Source organism: Nematolebias whitei, chromosome 2, assembly GCF_014905685.2.
Source record: "Nematolebias whitei isolate Nwh7 chromosome 2, NemWhi1, whole genome shotgun sequence".
Classification (NCBI taxonomy): Eukaryota; Metazoa; Chordata; class Actinopteri; order Cyprinodontiformes; family Rivulidae; genus Nematolebias; species Nematolebias whitei.
The window spans coordinates 50,619,960-50,639,952 of NC_056499.1; the positions used below are offsets into that span (position 1 = coordinate 50,619,960).

General features: G+C 46.5%; 1 protein-coding gene across 1 annotated transcript; it reads right to left on the reverse strand.

The window, feature by feature from the left end:
- Positions 1-1,616: 1,616 nt before the first annotated feature.
- Positions 1,617-19,384, reverse strand: gtf2a2 (general transcription factor IIA, 2). Its single transcript, XM_037697732.1, has 4 exons — positions 19,223-19,384; positions 16,420-16,524; positions 14,246-14,372; positions 1,617-1,744 (listed from the first exon to the last, which is right to left on the reverse strand). The coding sequence occupies exons 1-4, from the start codon at positions 19,292-19,294 to the stop codon at positions 1,719-1,721; spliced, it is 330 nt and encodes a 109-aa protein (XP_037553660.1). The 5' UTR covers positions 19,295-19,384; the 3' UTR covers positions 1,617-1,718.
- Positions 19,385-19,993: the final 609 nt, after the last annotated feature.

Sequence of the window (19,993 nt, forward strand, 5' to 3'; positions counted from 1 at the left end):
CTTGTCACACTGGCTGTGTGAGGCCTCTTTCTGAAGCCTACAGAGCATCAGTTTTAGAGCCTCCTGTCAACCTCAGGGCGCACTCGACCAGGGGTATCGCATCTTCGACTGTCTTGCATAATGGTATGAAAATGCAGGACTTTTGCACTGCGGCCGCGTGGTCAACACCCTGCTCATTCATTCGCTCTTATCTACGTGATGTGACGGCCCGTTCCATGACACATTCTGTCCTTAGTGCTCTAACAGAATGAATATTGTTGTTTTCATGGAACTCTGTTTAAGCTCACATCTGTCTGCATGCTTCACAGTGTGAGATGTTATCAGTCACAAGTTGTGTCTGTTATTTTGGTTCTATTGTCAATAATCAGTTCATGACTATTGTTACCAATCAGTTCATTTGATTAATAATCAGTCATTTATTATTAATCTGCCTATACTGCTCAGCCATGAACGCATAGTTACACAACATGCGTCTGTGCATGACTCACATAATTACGCAATGCGTAATTACGCACATAGGGAGCTGAGTGACAAGACGTTTTTTGGGCAAGCTTCTGCTTCATACGGTGTTCGAATAGACCCAGTGAGGCGAGGACCACATCTGCTTCGCCCTTAACCCACCAAGCAACAGCCTTAAAGGGCGAAGCTTATTCGAAATAGAACGTTGGTTACGTACTGTAACCCCAGATTCTATGAATATAAGCGTAGCTCTTTAAGCGTCGGGCCTCACTGGCTCCTAAATGGCTGAAGAAAAAGCTATTTTGGGAGCCGATTTCCCGCTCTTAACGTAATTTATACGGACCGGGTAGGGCAGCAGGTGGGCGTGGATTAAATTTTTCAGTGCTAATGCTCCGCATAACAGGATAAACCCACCAAGCGACAGCCTTAAAGGGCTACGCTTATACTCATAGAATCTGGGGTTACAGTACGTAACCAACGTTTAAGATATTGTTTGAGATGCACCTTTACGTAGTGCTTTTCTAAATTTTTCTTGGAACCAAAGTGCTTGTGAACCAGTAAATGTCCCTCAGGAAGTGTCTGCTGGATGGACCTCAGGCCGTCTCAGTCTCCATCAACAAGCCGCTTCTTCCTGGCAGCCATGCTTTTCCAGCTACAACGTATGAACTAGCCCCTTGAACTTTAACTCTTTTTACCAAGTTCTTCAGAAAACACAAAAAAACTTAACCAAAAATATGACATTTACTGATAATTTCACTAAATTTGCCAACAATTGATTTAGGTGATTGTTTTAGGAAGGTGAGTAAAATATACACGAACAACATGAACACTTTAAAATGTGACATAAGGACTGGGCGACAGAGAATTCCAAAGGCACAATGAGCTCCGACCGATCTGTGCTGGATTCTGACTGGGGGCAGGACTGGTTTTGCTTCAGATCACATAAATGTCTGCTGACGCAGAACATTATTAATGATGCGTTCATTGGTTTCAAACAAAACATCATCATGGTCTGACGTGAACGACTGAAAAAACTTTTACAAACCGAAAATATTCAACAGAACAAACATCAGAGCCTAAAGCTTTTAAATAAAGTTTTTATTAAAGGAATTAGGCAAACTGAACAAAAATTCCTCCAATTAAAAAATACTATCTCTCTCACACACACATATACACACACACACACAGCTGTGATAAATAATATGTACAGTCCAGGTCTGTAACTCCAGCTGGTGGAGGAGGACACGGAGAGACGAAGGTCACTCTGCAGCGTTGGAGCCTGAATCTGAGGAGGACAAGAACGTTAAGAACAGGAAAAGTGAACAATGGAAACAGAATAAAGTCACTGACTGAAAGGAACACAGAGGAGGAGGAAAGTGATTTCTGAAGTCTGTTTTCAAACAAACCTAAGATTCTGGAAGTGAAAGTGTTTGTTTTGACAAATGCGAGTTGATAACCAGCACGTCTGAGGTTTTACACACACACACACACACACACACACACAAATCTGTTTGTACCCTTAATGACACAAAACATCAGAAGACACTGAAACACCTTGAAAGCAACTAGTGTCACATGTAGACAACAGGTCATTGTGACCTTTTTAGGGTAAAATCTATCACGTTGTGATGCGTTTATTAGAATGAACGCTGCTCCATATAAACTGTGACAGACAGCAGCACAGGAATCTCAGTGAAGCTGTTACCACAGCAGAACATACCATGTGATGAGGGCATCAATGAACAAGTCCATCTGTCTGTCCACCAGTTTGTCGTTAGCCTCGTCAGACAGCACTTTCATCAGCTACACGTTAACACACGTCTGTGAATTATGCGGCGCACCAACAGACACCAGTTCAGAAAGGCCAGAGAAATCCTGATGGGGCTGAGCAAACTACTGTAAACTTCCTGATGCAGGAAGACAGACACCCCCCAGGTGTACATGCTTTTAGCAACCTCCTCTTCAATTTCTGCTTTTTCTTTCTTGTACAGTGGTGCTTGAACGTTTGTTAACCCTTTGGAGTTTTCTATATTTCTGCATCAATATGACCTAAAACATCATCAGATTTTCACACAAGTCCTAAAAGTAGATAAAAATAACCCAGTTAAACAAATGAGACAAAAATATACTTGGTCATTTATTTATTGAGGAAAATGATCCATTGTTACATATTAGTGGTAAAAGTATGTGGACCTCTAGGATTATCAGTTAATTTGAAGGTGAAATTAGAGTCAGGTGTTTTCAATCAATGAATGGTGATCAGGTGTGAGTGGACACCCTGTCTGATTTAAAGAACAGGATCTATCAAAGTCTGATCTTCACAACATGTTTGTGGAAGTAGATCATGGAGGAACAAAGGAGATTTCTGAGGAGCTCAGAAAAAGAGTTGTTGATGTTCATCAGGCTGAAAAATGTTACAAAACATATGTAGAGTTTGGACTCCACCAATCCACAGTCAGACAGATTGTGTACAAATGGAGGAAACTCAAGATCATTGTTCCCTCCCCAGATGCCCGAGCCACCTTAACTGGCTCCTCTCGACGTGGAAAAGCAGCGGCTCTACTCTGAGTCCCTCCTGGATGATCGAGCTTCTCACCCTATCTCTAAGGGAAAGCCCAGACACCCTGCGGAAAAAACTCATTTTGACTGCTTGTATCCGAGATCTCGTTTTTTCGGTCACAACTAGGGGTTGAACGAGTATATAATTTTTAAACTCGACATTAACATAATAAAACCCGAGTAGAACTAGAGTATTTGATGACGTCATAGATCTCAAGATACAAAAATAAATAAATAAATAAAACCGCAAAAAAAGGTAATTATTTACAAAAAAAAAAGACCAACAAAACATTGGGAACATATATTATGCTCCTACTATATATGTTGTCTAATATCATACTGCAAATAAGTCACAGGAAAAACTAAACTATTAGTTATTATTATTAAACTGCAAACGTGAAGAATCATGCAGCACGTCAAAAACGAAACTTAAACCGAAACTGGTTCTGGTTCGGTGGATTGGACCCCGTGTTACACCATACTTTGTGACCTGCAACAGTGCAACACCGCCCCCTACGGTCATATGGTGGTCACATAATACGACATCACTAAGGATACTCTGTGTTAAATTTTTAACCTCGATAGATGTCCTAGCAATTGATGTGTAGATTACTCGAGTACTCTGTTAAAGCCCTAGTCACAACCAAAAACTCATGACCATAGATGAGGGTAGGAACGTAGATCGATCGGTAAATTGAGAGCTTCGCCTTTTGACTCAGCTCTCTCTTCACCACGACAGACCTGTACAGCGCCTGCTTCACTGCAGACGCTGCACCTATCCGCCAATCTATCTCACATTCCATTTTTCCCTCATTCGTGAACAAGGCCCCAAGATACTTGAACTCCTCCACTTGGGGCAGGACCTCCTCCCTGACCCGGAGAGGGCACTCTACCCTTTTCCAGCTAAAGACCATGGCCTCGGACTTGGAGGAACTGATTCTCATCCCGGCCGTGTCGCAATCGGCTGCAAACCACTCCAGCAAAAGCTGTAAATCATGATCTGATGAAGCCAATAGGACTACATCATCTCCAAAAAGCAGAGACGACATCCCAAGGCCACCAAAACAGATCCCCTCAACACCTTGGCTGCGCCTAGAAATTCTGTCCATAAAAGTTATGAACAGAATCGGTGACAAAGGGCAACCTTGGCGGAGTCCAACTCTCACCGGGAACAATTCCGACTTACTGCCGGCGATGCGGACCAGGCTCTGACACCGATCATACAGAGACCTAACAGCCCGTATCAATGGGCCCGGTACCCCATACTCCCAGAGTACCCCCCACAAGATTCCCCGAGGGACGCAGCTGAACGCCTTCTCCAAGTCCACAAAGCACATGTAAACCGTTTGGGCAAACTCCCATGCACCCTCCAGGACCCTGCTGAGAGGGTAGAGCTGGTCCAGTGTTCCACGACCAGGATGAAAAACGCACTGCTCCTCCTGAACCCGAAGTTTGACTATCCGACGGACCCTCCTCTCCAGAACCCCCGAATAGACCTTACCAAGGAGGCTTAAGAGCGTGATCCCCCTGTAGTTGGAACACACTCTACGGTCCCCTTTTTTGAATAGGGGGGCCACCACCCCGGTCTGCCAATCCAGGGGAACTTCCCCCGATGTCCACGCAATATTGCAGAGTCACGTAAGCCAACACAACCCTACAACATCCAGAGCCTTAAGGAACTCCGGGCAAATCTCATCCACCCTGCCACCGAGGAGCTTTTTAACCACCTCGGTGACCTCAGCACCAGAGATTGGAGGGCCCGACTCAGAGTTCCCTGGCTCCGCTTCCTCAATGGAAAACGTGCCGGTGGGATTGAGGAGGTCTTCAACGTATTCTGTCCAACGACACACGACATCATCCCCTCCCTGGGCTGCCACCTTACCGTGGTGGAGGGGTTTGAGTGTCCCAATGATCCTAGAAACTATGCTGTCAGGGGCTTTATGCCCCTAGTAGGGTCACCCATGGCAGACAGGTCCTAGGTGAGGGACCAGACAAAGTGCAGCCCAAAGACCCCAATGATGAGAAACACAAATGGACCTAGTGTTCCCTTGTCCGGACGTGGGTCACCGGGGCCCCACTCTGGAGCCAGGCCTGGAGGTGGGGCACGCGGGCGAGCGCCTGGTGGCCGGGCTTTTACCCACGGAGCTCGGCCGGGCATAGCCCGAAGAGGAGACGTGGGTCCCCCTTCCCATGGGCTCACCACCTGTGGGAGGGGCCAAAGGGGTCGGGTGCAATGTGGGATGGGTGGTGGCCGAGGACCCTGGCGGTCTGATCCTCGGCTACAGAAGCTGGCTATTGGGACGTGGAATGTCACCTCACTGGTGGGGAAGGAGCCTGAGCTGGTGTGTGAGGCTGAGAGGTTCTGGCTAGAAATAGTCGGACTCACCTCTACGCATGGCTCGGGCTCTGGAACCAGTTTCCTTGAGAGGGGCTGGACACTCTTCCACTCTGGAGTTGCCCCTGGTGAGAGGCGCCGAGCAGGCGTGGGCGTACTTATTGCCCCCCAACTTGGTGCCTGTGTATTGGGGTTCACCCCAGTGAATGAGAGGGTGGCCTCCCTCCGCCTACGTGTGCGGGGACGGGTTCTGACTGTCGTTTGTGCTTATGCACCAAACGGCAGTTCAGATTATCCACCCTTTTTGGGGTCCTTGGAGGGAGTACTGGAAAGTGCACCTTCTGAGGACTCCCTTGTTCTGCTGGGGGACTTCAATGCTCATGTGGGCAATGACAGTGAGACCTGGAGGGGTGTGGTTGGGAGGAACGGCCCCCCTGATCTGAACCAGAGTGGTGTTCTGTTGTTGGACTTCTGTGCTCGTCATGGATTGTCAATAACGAACACCTTGTTCAGGCATAAGGGTGTCCATATGTGCTCTTGGCACCAGGACACCCTAGGCCAAGGTTCGATGATCGACTTTGTCATCGTCTCATCTGATCTGCGGCCACATGTCTTGGACACCCGGGTGAAGAGAGGGGCGGAGCTGTCAACTGATCACTACCTGGTGGTGAGTTGGCTACGATGGTGGGGGAGGATGCCGGTCAGACCTGGCAGACCCAAACGTATTGTGAAGGTTTGCTGGGAATGTCTGGCAGAGTCTCCTGTGAGACGGAGTTTCAACTCCCACCTCCGGGAGAACTTTGAACATGTTCCGAGGGAGGTGGGGGACATTGAGTCTGAGTGGACCATGTTTCGTGCCTCTGTTGTCGAGGCGGCTTACCAGAGCTGCGGCCGCAAGGTTGTCGGTGCCTGTCGCGGCGGCAACCCTCGAACCCGATGGTGGACACCGTCGGTGAGGGATGCTGTCAGGCTGAAGAAGGAGTCCTATTGGGCCTTTTTGGCCTGTGGGACCCCGGAAGCAGCTGATGGGTACCGGCAGTCCAAGCAACATGTGGCTCGGGTGGTTGCTGAGGCAAAAACTCGGGCATGGGAGGAGTTCGGAGAGGCCATGGAGAAAGACTTCCGCACAGCTTCGAGACGATTCTGGTCCACCATCTGGCGTCTCGGGGGGGAAAGCGGTACGCCACCAACACTGTTTATAGTGGGAGTGGTGTGATGCTGACCTCAACTTGGGATGTTGTGGGTCGGTGGGCGGAATACTTTGAAGACCTCCTCAATCCCACTGGCACATCTTCCACTGAGGAAGCGGAGCCTGGGGACTCTGGGTCGGGCCCTCCAATCTCTGGTGCTGAGGTCACCGAGGTGGTTAAAAAGCTCCTCGGTGGCAGGGCCCCAGGGGTGGATGAGATTCACCCAGAGTTCCTTAAGGCTCTGGATGTTGTAGGGTTGTGTTGGCTTACGCGACTCTGCAATATTGCGTGGACATCGGGGGAAGTTCCCCTGGATTGGCAGACCGGGGTGGTGGTCCCCCTATTCAAAAAAGGGGGACCGTAGAGTGTGTTCCAACTACAAGGGAATCACGCTCTTAAGCCTCCCTGGTAAGGTCTATTCGGGGGTTCTGGAGAGGAGGGTCCGTCGGATAGTCAAACCTCGGATTCAGGAGGAACAGTGCGGTTTTCGTCCTGGCCGTGGAACACTGGACCAGCTCTACACTCTCAGCAGGGTCCTGGAGGGTGCGTGGGAGTTTGCCCAACCAGTCTACATGTGCTTTGTGGACTTGGAGAAGGCGTTCGACCGCATCCCTCGGGGGGCCCTGTGGGGGGTACTCTGAGAGTATGGGGTACCGGGCCCTTTGATACGGGCTGTTAGGTCCCTGTATGACCGGTGTCAGAGCCTGGTCCGCATTGCCGGCAGTAAGTCGGGCTTGTTCCCGGTGAGAGTTGGACTCCGCCAAGGTTGGCCTTTGTCACCGATTCTGTTTATAACTTTTATGGACAGAATTTTTAGGCGCAGCCAAGGTGTTGAGGGGATCCGTTTTGGTGGCCTTAGGATTGCGTCTCTGCTTTTTGCAGATGATGTGGTCTTATTGGCTTCATCGGATTGTGATCTACAGCCTTTGCTGGAGCGGTTCGCAGCCGAATGCGATGCGGCCGGGATGAAGATCAGTTCCTCCAAATCTGAGGCCATGGTCTTGAGCCGGAAAAGGGTAGAGTGCCCTCTCCGGGTCTGGGAGGAGGTCCTACCCCAAGTGGAGGAGCTCAAGTATCTTGGGGTCTTGTTCACGAATGAGGGAAAAATGGAGTGTGAGATTGATAGGCGGATAGGTGCAGCGTCTGCAGTGAAGCGGGCGCTGTACAGGTCTGTCGTGGTGAAGAGAGAGCTGAGTCAAAAGATGAAGCTCTCAATTTACCGATCGATCTACGTTCCCACCCTCATCTATGGTCACGAGCTTTGGGTTGTGACCGAAAGAATGAGATCTCGGATACAAGCGGCCAAAATGAGTTTTCTCCGCAGGGTGTCTGGGCTCTCCCTTAGAGACAGGGTGAGAAGCTCGATCATCCGGGAGGGACTCGGAGTAGAGCCGCTGCTTCTCCACGTCGAGAGGAGCCAGTTGAGGTGGCTTGGGCATCTGTTTAGGATGCCTTCTGGACGCCTCCCTGGTGAGGTGTTCCGGACACGTCCCATCGGAAGGAGGCCCAGAGGAAGACCCAGGACACGCTGGAGGGACTATGTTTCTCGGCTGGCCTGGGAACGCCTCTGGATTCCCCCGGAAGAGCTGGCCCAAGTGGCTGGGGAGAGGGAAGTCTGGGCCTCCCTACTTAGGCTGCTACCCCCACGACCCGACCCCGGATAAGCAGAAGAAAATGGATGGATGGATGGACCCACGACATCCCGAGTTGAGGTCAGCAGCACACCACCCCCACTATAAACAGTGATGGTGGTGTACCGCTTTCTCCCCCTAAGACGCCAGATGGTGGATCAGAATAGTCTCGAAGCCATGCAGAAGTCATTCTCCATGGCCTCTCCAACTCCTCCCATGACTGAGTTTTTGCCTCAGCGACCACGCGAGCCGCATGTAGCTTGGACTGCCGGTACCATCAGCTGCTTCCGGGGTCCCACAGGCCAAAAAGGTCCGATGGGACTCATTCTTCAGCCTGACAGCATCCCTTACCGACGGTGTCCACCACCGGGTCGAGGGTTGGCGCCGCGAAAAACACCGACAACCTTGCGGCTGCAGCTCCGGTAAGCCGCCTCGACAATAGAGGCACGGAACATGGGCCGCTTGGACTCAATGTCCTCCCCTGGAACATGTTTCAAGTTCTCCCGGAGGTGGAAGTTAAAGCTCCGTCTCACAGGAGACTCTGCCAGACGTTCCCAGCAAACCCTCACAATAAGTTTGGGCCTGCCAGGTCTGACCGGCATCCTCCCCTACCATCGGAGCCAACTCACCACCAGGTAGTGATCAGTGGACAGCTTCACCCCTCTCTTCACCGGAGTGTCCAAGACATGTGGCCGCAGATCAGATGAGACAATGACAAAGTCGATCATCAAACCTTGGCCTAGGGTGTCCTAGTGCCAGGAGCACATATGGACACCCTTATGCTTGAACATGGTGTTTGTTATAGACAATCCATGACGAGCACAGAAGTTCAACAACAGAACACCACTCGGATTCAGATCAGGGGGGCCATTCCTCCCAACCACACCCCTCCAGGCCTTACTGTCATTGCCCACGTGAGCATTGAAGTCCCCCGGCAGAACAAGGGAGTCCCCAGGGGGTGCATTTTCCAGTACCCCCTCCAAGGACCCCAAAAAGGGTGGATAATCTGAACTGCCGTTTGGTGCATAAGCACAAACGACAGTCAGAACCCGTCCCCCCACACGTAGGCGGAGGGAGGCCACCCTCTCATTCAACGGGGTGAACCCCAACACACAGGCACCAAAAGGGGGGGCAATAAGTATGCCTACTCCTACTCGACGCCTCTCACCAGGGGCAACCCCAGAGTGGACGAGTGTCCAACCGCTCTGAAGGAAACTGGTTCCAGAGCCAGAGTCATGCGTAGAGGTGAGTCTGACTCTTTCTAGCCGGAACCTCTCAACCTCACACACCAGCTCAGGCTCCTTCCCCACCAGTGAGGTGACATTTCACGTCTCAATAGCCAGCTTCTGTAGCCGAGGATCAGACTGCCAGGGTCCCCGCCCTTGGCCGCCACCCATCCCACATTGCACCTGACCTCTTTGGCCCCTCCCACAGGTGGTGAGCCCATGGGAAGGGGGACACATGTCTCCTCTTCGGGCTGTGCCCGACCGAGCTCCATGGGTAAAAGCCTGGCCACCAGGCGCTTGCCCACGTGCCCCACCTCCAGGCCTGGCTCCAGAGTGGGGCCCCGGTGACCCACGTCCGGGCGAGGGAACATCAAGTCCATTTCTTTTTCTCAACATAGGGGCGTTTGGGCTGCACTTTGTACAGAATCTTATCCCATCTGTGAAACATGGTGGTGGTAGTATCGTGGTTTGGGCCTGTTTTGCTGCATCTGGGCCAGGACGTCTCGCCATCATTGATGGAACAATGAATTCTGAATTACATCAGAGAATTCTAAAGGAAAATGTCAGAACATCTGTCCATGAACTGAATCTCAAGAGAAGGTGGGTCATGCAGCAACACAATGATCCTCAGAACACAAGTGGTTCTACCAAAGAATGTTCAAGAAGAACTAAGTTCATGTTTTGGAATGGTCAAGTCAAAGTCCTGACCTTAATCCAATCCAGATGTTGTGGAAGGACCTGAAGCAGCTGTTAATGTGAGGAAACCACCAACATCCAGTGATGAAGCTGTTCTGTACAGAGGAGTGGACTACAGTTCCACCAAGGTGAGCAGGACTGATTAACAGATACCAGAAATGTTTAGTTGTAGATATTGATGGATTTGGGGGGGGGGGGGGGGTCACAGCAGGTACTGAAAGCAAAGGTTCACATACTTTTACCATCAGATATGCAATATTGGATCATTTTTCTCAGTAAATAAATTATCTTGATCTACTCTTAGGGCTTGTGTGAAAATCTGATGATGTTTTAGGTCATATTTATGTAGAAATATAGAAAATTATAAAGAGTTCACAAACTTTCAAGCACCACTTTATGGACCATGGATTTGACTTAGCTCTTAGTTATCCATGGTCCGTACAAATTGATGTTTGGCTGTCTTCTACCTCCCTCACTGTGAACCACAGAACCTCCTGCAGGTTTCTGATGAGCAGGTAGAAAACACCTGATTACAGGACACACTGAAAAGTTCATGCCTCTGCAGTCAGGAGTTTTAATCTTTCTAGGAGTAACATTATTTTTGTTTGTTAGAGAATTTTGGACAAAAGTTATGGATGTTTTTATTAATATGGCTGAGAATCTTATCTCTGCCAATGAATCATATGTTTGGGTTAGCAGAGAGAGCTGGATGGGGAGCTGTGAGGCTGCAGCTGGCTCCAAGGACATCTCCGGCCTCTGTGAACTCGGCTGAACTAATAAGGGTATAGAAGCAAGCTGAGGGGGCGGCTCGGGGCAGATTCTCGTGACTGGTCTTTCTTCATGTGTACTTTATGTATATTTATGTAAGCTGTCCTGAAAATCTGACCTTGCAAGTACAATCCTGGTTAAAAACTTGTGCTGTCAAATGCAGTTCTTTTTGAGTAAGTAAGATAAGCGAGAACATTTTTCTCCACCATTGTCAGAGTTTCATTTGTTTATAATTCTGCTGGAGCAAAACTCAGAAGCAATGACTGATTTTCATTTCATCACTTGACTTTTAGTCTTTTTCTACATTTTCATTACTTTCTCAGTTTCAAGTGGTTTCTGTGACCTTTGTGGGAACAAACTAATAATCAGGTCTCTCTTGTAAATGAGTCCTCGAGGCTCAATGGGATTACCTGTCTAAATAAAGGTTGAATGAAAAAAAAAACTGATCTGTCTGTACAACCACTCCAGGAGTCTCAGGTCAGATCTTCACCACTGATTCTCTGAACACATTAGAAAGAACAGAACCTCTTCTTCACCTCTCATAGGAACCTGAGAGTTCTGATTGTTGCTCAGTGCTTCCCGGATCTTCAGCAGTGGAACCTGTTGGTTCAATGATGGTTTTCTTTCAGTTTAGCGATCCACTAGCAGGGGGAATCACACACATACTTCGTCTTGTAAATGTTGCCCTCCACTCCTGCAGCTTCCTTCTGTTATAAATCCCCTGACACTCACCTCCACCCACTCCCCCTGCTGTTCCTCACCTTTCTTCTTTCTTGTGTTCTGCTCCATCCTCAACTTCTCTATCCCTGCAGCATCACTGTTCCACCTGTCTCCATTTCATTCACTCACACAGATTCTGACTGTCATTCATTTTCTCTCCAGAGCAGACCTCCACCTCCAGGACTCTCTTCCATGTACTCCCTATGCTGGTGAAGATTCTCAGTCATCCAGGACATGATGATTAAAAAAAAAACGTTCAATACAAAAACAACTGGACTTTATTTGTAACAGAAGACGTTTCGCTCCTCATCCGAGGAGCTTTCTCAATTCAAAGAGCAGTGAAGTGAGGGATTCAGGTTATAAAGCTGACTGAGATAAGACACATACACATATGTAGATTAGCAATTCACACCTAAACACCTTAACAGTAAGAGTCTTTTGTTACTCTAATTCACAGACGAGGCCCCTCTGTTCCCATCAGGTGTGAAAACCGGCTGGGAATCTGTTTTAAAGTTGCATTATACGTTTTAGAAAGTGAAAATCTGAGGCCTCCTCCTCTGTTAAGAGACAGCTTTTCTCTTTTTACATAAATTGCTTCCTTCACCCCCCTCTCAAACCATCTGTGTTCTCGGTCCAAAATGTGCATATTTTGGTCCTCAAAAGAGTGTCCCTTCTCTGTGAGGTGGAGGTGAACAGCTGAATCTTGTCCTGAGGAAGTAGCTCTCCTGTGTTGAGTCATGCGTCTGTGAAGAGGCTGTTTAGTTTCTCCAATGTAGAGGGCTGGACAGTCCTCACTGCACTGGACCGCATACACTACACCACTCTGTTTGTGTATGGGTGTTTTGTCTTTAGGGTGGACTAACCTCTGCCTGAGAGTCCTGTTGGGTTTGAAATGTACTGGGATGTTGTGCTTGTTGAAAATCCTTCTGAATTTATCTGATACTCCAGCAACATAAGGGATGACAATGTTTTTCCGTCTGTTGTTTTCCTTTTTCTGTTTATTGGTGTGTTTTGTAGATTTCCTTGCTGACTTGACAAAAGCCCAGTTTGGATATCCACATGTTTGGAGAGCTTCTTGGATGTGTTTCTGTTCCTTTTCCTTCCCTTTTGTCTTTGTGGGGACGCGTTCGGCCCAATGTTGTAAAGTTCTGATGACAGAGAGTTTGTGTTCCAGTGGATGGTGGGAGTCAAACAGAAGATACTGGTCTGTGTGGGTTGGTTTTCTGTAAACTTCAATGTTTAGACTGTCTTCTCTTTCCATCTGAATCAAACAGTCCAAAAAAGGCAGCTCGTTGTCGTTTGCATCTTCTCTGGTGAACTTGATGTTGTTATCGACCGAGTTAATGTGTCTGGTGAATGCTTCCATTTCCTTGGCTTGGATTTTGACCCAGGTGTCATCCATATAACGGAACCAATGGCTTGGCGTTGTTCCCTCAAACGAGTTTAGGGCTCTCTGTTCCACTTCCTCCATGTAGAGATTGGCAACAATGGGTGACACTGGAGATTTCATTTCAAACCCAACAGGACTCTCAGACAGAGGTTGGTCCACCCTAAAGACAAAATACCCATAAATAAACAGAGTGGTGTAGTGTATGCGGTCCAGTGCAGTGAGGACTGTCCAGACCTCTACATTGGAGAAACTAAACAGCCTCTTCACAGACGCATGGCTCAACACAGGAGAGCTACTTCCTTAGGACAAACTGCTGTTCATCTCCACCTCACAGAGAAGGGACACTCTTTTGAGGACCAAAATGTGCACATTTTGGAATAAGAACACAGATGGTTTGAGAGGGGGGTGAAGGAAGCAATTTATGTAAAAAGAGAAAAGCTGTCTCTTAACAGAGGAGGAGGCCTCAGATTTCCACTTTCTAAAACATATAATGCAACTTTAAGACAGATTCCCAGCCGGTTTTCACACCTGATGGGAACAGAGGGGCCTCGTCTGTGAATTAGAGGAACAAAAGACTCTTACTGTTAAGGTGTTTAGGTGTGAATTGCTAATCTACATATGTGTGTGTGTCTTATCTCAGCCAGTTTATAACCTGAATCCCTCACTTCACTGCTCTTTGAATTGAGAAAGCTCCTCGGATGAGGAGCGAAACGTCTTCTGTTACAAATAAAGTCCAGTTGTTTTTGTATTGAACTTTTTTTGAATTCATGTACTCCCTACTGTCTCTACAGTTTTCTGTGAACACCACAGTCCATGGACTCCTGCCTGACCCTGTCTGTTCACCTGTTCATCACAAAAACAAGAAGGGGCTCAGATATGATCCATGATGAACTCCCACACCCTCCTTGAACCCATTTGTCACTCCAGCTGCACATCTCACCACTGTCTGTCCTTGTAGATGACTTGCATTCCTTCCAGCACATCCTTCTCCACCACACTTGACCTCCTCATATAGAACTACAGAGTTTCTCACTGCTTTCTGTAGATCCACAAAAACACAATGTGGCTCTTTCTGACTGTCTCTGAACATCTCAATAAATGTCCAGTGTCCCCTCTCCCAGATGTTGTCATATGTAACAGGTCTAAGATCTGGACCAGGCACCTTTCCACTCTTTATAACAGTCCTCACTTCCTCCTTACAGATTCACCACCTTTCCTCCATCAGTTCTCTCTTTCATGTAATGACATTAATGAATTCTGGGTCGACTCACTCTTTCCGTCACAGGCCACGATCTTCACTTTGTCCACCTTCACCATGTCCGTCACCTCCCTGAACTCCACGTCGTTCAGGACAAATGTCCACACGTTATCACAAAACCTGTAGGTGTTCAGGGAGCCCTGCAGAAGAGAAAACCAGAAGTGGGTCGACACAGTGAGATACTGCCCCCTCTGACCCGGTTCAGCAGATATTAAGTTGGTGTCATTTAAGCTCTGGTTCTGTGCATGTTCATACAGAACAGGTCTGGATCAGACAACTGATGAAAGATCTCGTCATGCACAGAATTATTAGTGAGGCTGGAAAGCTGAGGAATCATTTTAGCAGAAAACAAATACAGTGCTGTCAGTTAAGGCTGTACGATATGTGCAATTTAAACATTTAATATTGTAATGACAATATTAGTTGTGATGAACAGAGATGCACCGATTCTGATTCTGTGGGCTGATACAGATTTTTGAATGGCTCTGACCTGCTGATACTGATTTCAGTGTTTTTCCTAGGTCGCTTGGCTTGGCAGGGTGCTCCACTCTCCTATGATTTTTGTTGACTTGGAAGGAGGCGGCGGTGTAGTGGAAGACGGAGTTGCGCACTATATTAGTGCCAGTTGTTCTTGACCCGGGGCGGGTGGGATGCGTGTAAGAGAAGCAGAGCACTACGTCTATAGCTTTGTAGCTAGCGCAGCTGTATTTTGTGCTGCTACCTTAGTGCTGCAGTGTTGACAGTTGTCGTGGGGTTGTGGGGGTGGAGGTGTTGTAGGTGAAGGACATTTCGGTAGGCAGGGTGCTTGGTTCTGTAGACAGGGCAGGGTGCCCTCCTTGGGTAGGTTTGGCAAAGGCCACTGAGAGTCTGTTCGATTGCAAAACATGAATGATGGTACCCAAATATAATGGTCTATGATTTAATGCAGCCCAAGCAGCCCATTGTGATATCCATATTGTGAAGATCACAACAAATCGATTTCAAAATGACGAAGAGCCACAAACAGTCGCAGGCTAAACTCACTCCAGTCAAATATACATTTCATAATCATATATAGAATGTGATGTTTAAGCTGCTAAATACAAACATTAGAACTGAGCTATACAAATCTCAACTAGTCAGACTGATCATTTAAAGCCAGTTTGCCTCCATCTGTCTAGCATGTGACCCACAAACTGTAAGAGCCCTAAACATCTGGGAAAATTCCAGGTAGACCAAGGTTCTACAATCTGTAACACTGGAAGGTAAAAGGATCCTGGTGGTTTAAGTCTTCCTAAGTTCTGTCAGGCCACTTTGAATCTTCTCTGCTTTAGGTTTCCTACGATCCCGATGAGCCTCTGCAGACAAACATATGAGCTAAGCTAAACTATAAACTAAACTTATGAGATAACAGCTCAGCTATTTAAAAGAGTTGCATCCTTCTCAAAGGCATTTTACAGTTTTAGATTTTTTTTAGTGTCTCCTAAAACCCTTTTTGGCCACCACGTTAGGGGTGTCAGAGGCAGCTGTGGTAGTTAGAGCAGTCACCCTCCAATGAGAGTCCACCAGCAGTCACATGTTGAAGTGTCCCTGGGCAAGACACTGAACCCCTCATTTCCTCTGATGTGTCCCATCAGTGTTTGAATGTGATCTAAAGCTCTGATTAGTCTCTACAGAAGCAGATTATCTTTGTAGAGATGTAGTAGAGTGCTGCACGAATGTGTGTGTGGAGGTAAAGAGGGCACAGATTGTTGTAAAGAGTTTTGAGGATTAGATAGAAAGGCTCTTTTTAAGTACAGTCAATGTTTTCCACAGCCTTCCTTGTCACACAAACACCTGTGAACGTATAAACTGCTACAATCTCCGCTCCCTGTACGGAAGTGTGGAGGCTGCGTGGGGGTGGGGATGTGGTAGGCGGTGCACTCGGTTCTGTTGACAGGGTGGGGCGCCTCCTTGAATAATGGTGTCCAACAAACTTATGTAGCTTAGAGTTGGAAAGTATGCATAAAAATAAGAAAGCAAATCATTGAAACATCATTTCTGTCAGTAAAATGTTAGTTGAGGTGTTTTAGTTTAATTCATTAAAATAAAACTTTTTCTAAGATTCCTGTGGGACAGAAATTGATAAGCTGATAAGACAGTTTAGAAAACAGATGATGTGCTCTGTGCTTAAAATGCTGACTCCTAATCCTGAAAGCAGGTGCTCACCTTGAAGTTGACTCTGTTGCGGACCCGATTGGCGAGCGCTGTATTGATGGCTTTATCAAACTGAAGGAGGACCTGAAGTGCCAGCTGAGGCGTGATCTGCTGAGTCTGGACACACAGAGTCAACATCACACAGGTGATTTCTCTGCTTCAAACCAAACTGTCTTAGTTGATCTTGAAATGACACCAGAGGCCATATTTAAAATTTTGAGCCATAAAGAAGTTGTTTTAAACAACAGGAGTGCCACAAGTTTTCTCAAAACAAATTCTTCTGCAAAAATTACTTTTAACTGCATCTTTTTTATTACTATAAAGATTAATTTTCACCTAAACTGTTGAAGTTGAACAAATAAATCATGCAGAGCTTTGCCGAGTAAAAAAGTGACTAGAACTGCTCAGCTTATCGGAGCATTCTCCTATTCACAGACGCTGGTGATTCTGTGCTCCTTCTCTTACTGGACCTCACATCTGCCTTTGATACAATCGACCACGAGATCCTCATTGCGAGGTTAGAGCAGTGGGTGGGCATCACTGGGTCAGCCCTCGAATGGTTTAGATCTTACCTCGCTGACAGGTCCTTTTGTGTCTCCATCAAAGATTTTAGTTCAGCCTTGGTAGCGCTTAAATGGGGGGTACCGCAAGGGTCCATCCTTGGTCCTCTTTTATATTCTTTATACCTGCTGCCACTAGGTGCTATTTTCAGGAACCATAACATACCTTTTCATTTCTACGCCGACGACTGCCAAATCTACTTCCCCCTCAGACTCAACGGTACTTGCTCTATTCAACCGTTACTGGACTGCCTGGCTGACATCAGAGATTGGATGGCTTTAAATTTCTTGAGTTTCAACGAGAAGAAATCTGAAGTTATGCTCTTTCCTTCCAATGACACAATCACCAACCACTGCATCGACCTATCCGTTCTGTCACCGTTAGTGAAACAAAGAGTCACTAATCTAGGAGTGATACTTGACCCTTCTCTGAAACTCAACAATCATGTAAATATGATTGTTAAATCCTGCTTTTTCCAGCTGAGGCGACTGTCTAAGCTGAAGCCCATATTGTCCAAAAATAACCTGGAGACAGTAATTCATGCATTCATTACATCCAGGCTCGACTATTGCAACTCACTCCTTTTTGGTATCAGTCAGACCTCCATAGCTAGACTCCAACTGGTCCAAAATGCAGCAGCCCGGTTTTTGACCAGCACAAGCAAAAGAGAGCACATTACACCTGTTTTGGCCTCCCTACACTGGCTTCCGGTTCACCTTCGAATCAAATTCAAAATACTCTTGTATGTCTATAAATCACTAAACAGCTCTGCCCCCTCCTATCTTACTGATCTGCTCCAGCCGTATGTCCCACCCCGTTCTCTCAGATCAGCAGACCAGTTGCTCCTAACAGTCCCAGGAACCCGTCTCAAGCGCAGAGGTGACAGGGCCTTCTCTGTAGCAGGCCCAAGACTTTGGAATGAGTTACCTCTGCTCGTTAGACAGGCCCCGCCCCCTCCCTCACAGTTTTTAAATCTTGCTTAAAAACACACTTCTATTCCCTGGCTGTCTGCACTGTGTGATCTGTGCTGAGTCTGTGTGCATCACACTGTGTTGGTCATGTTGCGGTTGTTGTCGTTATCCATTATTGTTTTTGTTGGTTTCTACTTTTTGGTGTCCTGTTACGTAATCTGTTGCTATGTGCTTGTTCTGTTTGTCCCTGTACAGCACTTTGGTGTGCTTTGTCACTGTTTAAAGTGCTTTATAAATAAATTGGTATGGTATGGAGAGGACAGAACATCTGAGACTGCACATGATCAGGTATGCTACATCAAACTGCAGGTCAAATCTCTTGAAAATGAAACTACACTAGCAAATAAAAGTGGAAAATGTCATTCTTAAAAAAGAAAATCTCCCTTCAGATGTACTCTATCTCACCCTTCATATATTTTCCAGAACACAATTTAATTTTAACTTAGTGACTGATTTGTTTTACAGTCAACCTCACTAAAAGTTTAAAGGCACATTACTGCTCATTCAGTGGAAAATAAATCCTCAACAACCAAACACTTGGTGTGTTTTTGTTCTATCAAAGAGATAAGAAGTGTGGATGGAAGATTACAGCTTTCAGAAAGCCTGGTCCTTATTAAAACCCATTTTTTAAAACATGTTTTGAACATTTATACCGTTTCCTGTTAATGACATGTAAACTTGGATTGTGACACTTCCTGCCGGCTACAGTGTATTAAAACTTTTGTGCTAATCCTTTTATGAGCATAAAAATGGGCTCTCCTTCAACCAAATCATATTTGTTTTAAAACTAGATAATTAACCACTCGTTTTTATTTTGCAACGCTGATACACAAAAATAAAATTGATTCAATGACTACAACCCACATACCCCAACCTCTACTTTGTTTCATTTAAATGAGCAGATTCATATTCCTTCCGAAAATTTTAAATGTTATACAGCACTTTAGTCAATGAACATTTTAAATATGTTATAGAAATAATATGACAAAAGTGAGACGCTGCAAACTGGACCCGGTCTATTTAAGTTGTAATCTGAACGGGGACTTTTTTAATTATTTCACAGGCACTGAGATGTGCTTAAATCGGTTAATTTGTGGAATAAAAGCATTTTCGTTGACTCACAGAATCTTTGGATAATTTTTATTTAAGTCTGATAGGAGCCTAACCACCGAGAACTAAGCAGAAGCTAACAGTGCTAAAGCTAACAGGGGCTAACAGTCCACAGAGTTACCAGAAGCTAACACTGTCAGGGAGCAACTAAGGACACCTCCGATCATAGTCACCTGAATGAGCTCGTCCAGACTCTCCTGAAGGCTGTTTCCCAAAGTGGTATTCCTGTACAGCTGATAGGCCATGACTCAAGCTAATTTCAGAGCAATAAACACAAACAAGCAGCAAACTGCGCTCCTCAAAGAACTATCAGCCAGAGCATGCGCGAACAAGCCTCCTTCTTCGCTTGTTAATTATTAGTGGGCAAATCAGCTATTTAGTATGTTTACTGCCACCAACTGGACTGGAGTTAAAACGAACGCTTGTCAAGACAATGTGGAGCTTGTCTGCTGTTAACACATGACAAGACCCCACGAGACAAGGGCAACAGGATGTAACAGCTGTCCATCCATACATTATCTTTACCCACATTTTTGATGTTGTCGGTATCAGTGCTTGAACCAGCCATATATATATATATATATATATATATATATATATATATATATATATAAGGAGAAGACCGATAAAACAAACTTAGTTTATGACAGTAACTGCTGGATGTCCAGACCCTAACGTCTTGGCTCTCAGTAACTCTGTGGCCTCCTGAGTAATATACCATACCATACCATACCAATTTATTTATATAGCACTTAAAACAGCAACAAGGCCAACCAAAGTGCTGTACAAAAGAACACAAACATGCACAGCAGACAGGAAAACATAAAATATAAATACAGATACAAATAGCAGCAGAAGCTAACTAAAATGGCCAACAGAGTAAAGAACAGACCGGGTCAAAACAAATCACACCGTGTTAAAGGCAAGCGAATAGAAGTGGGTCT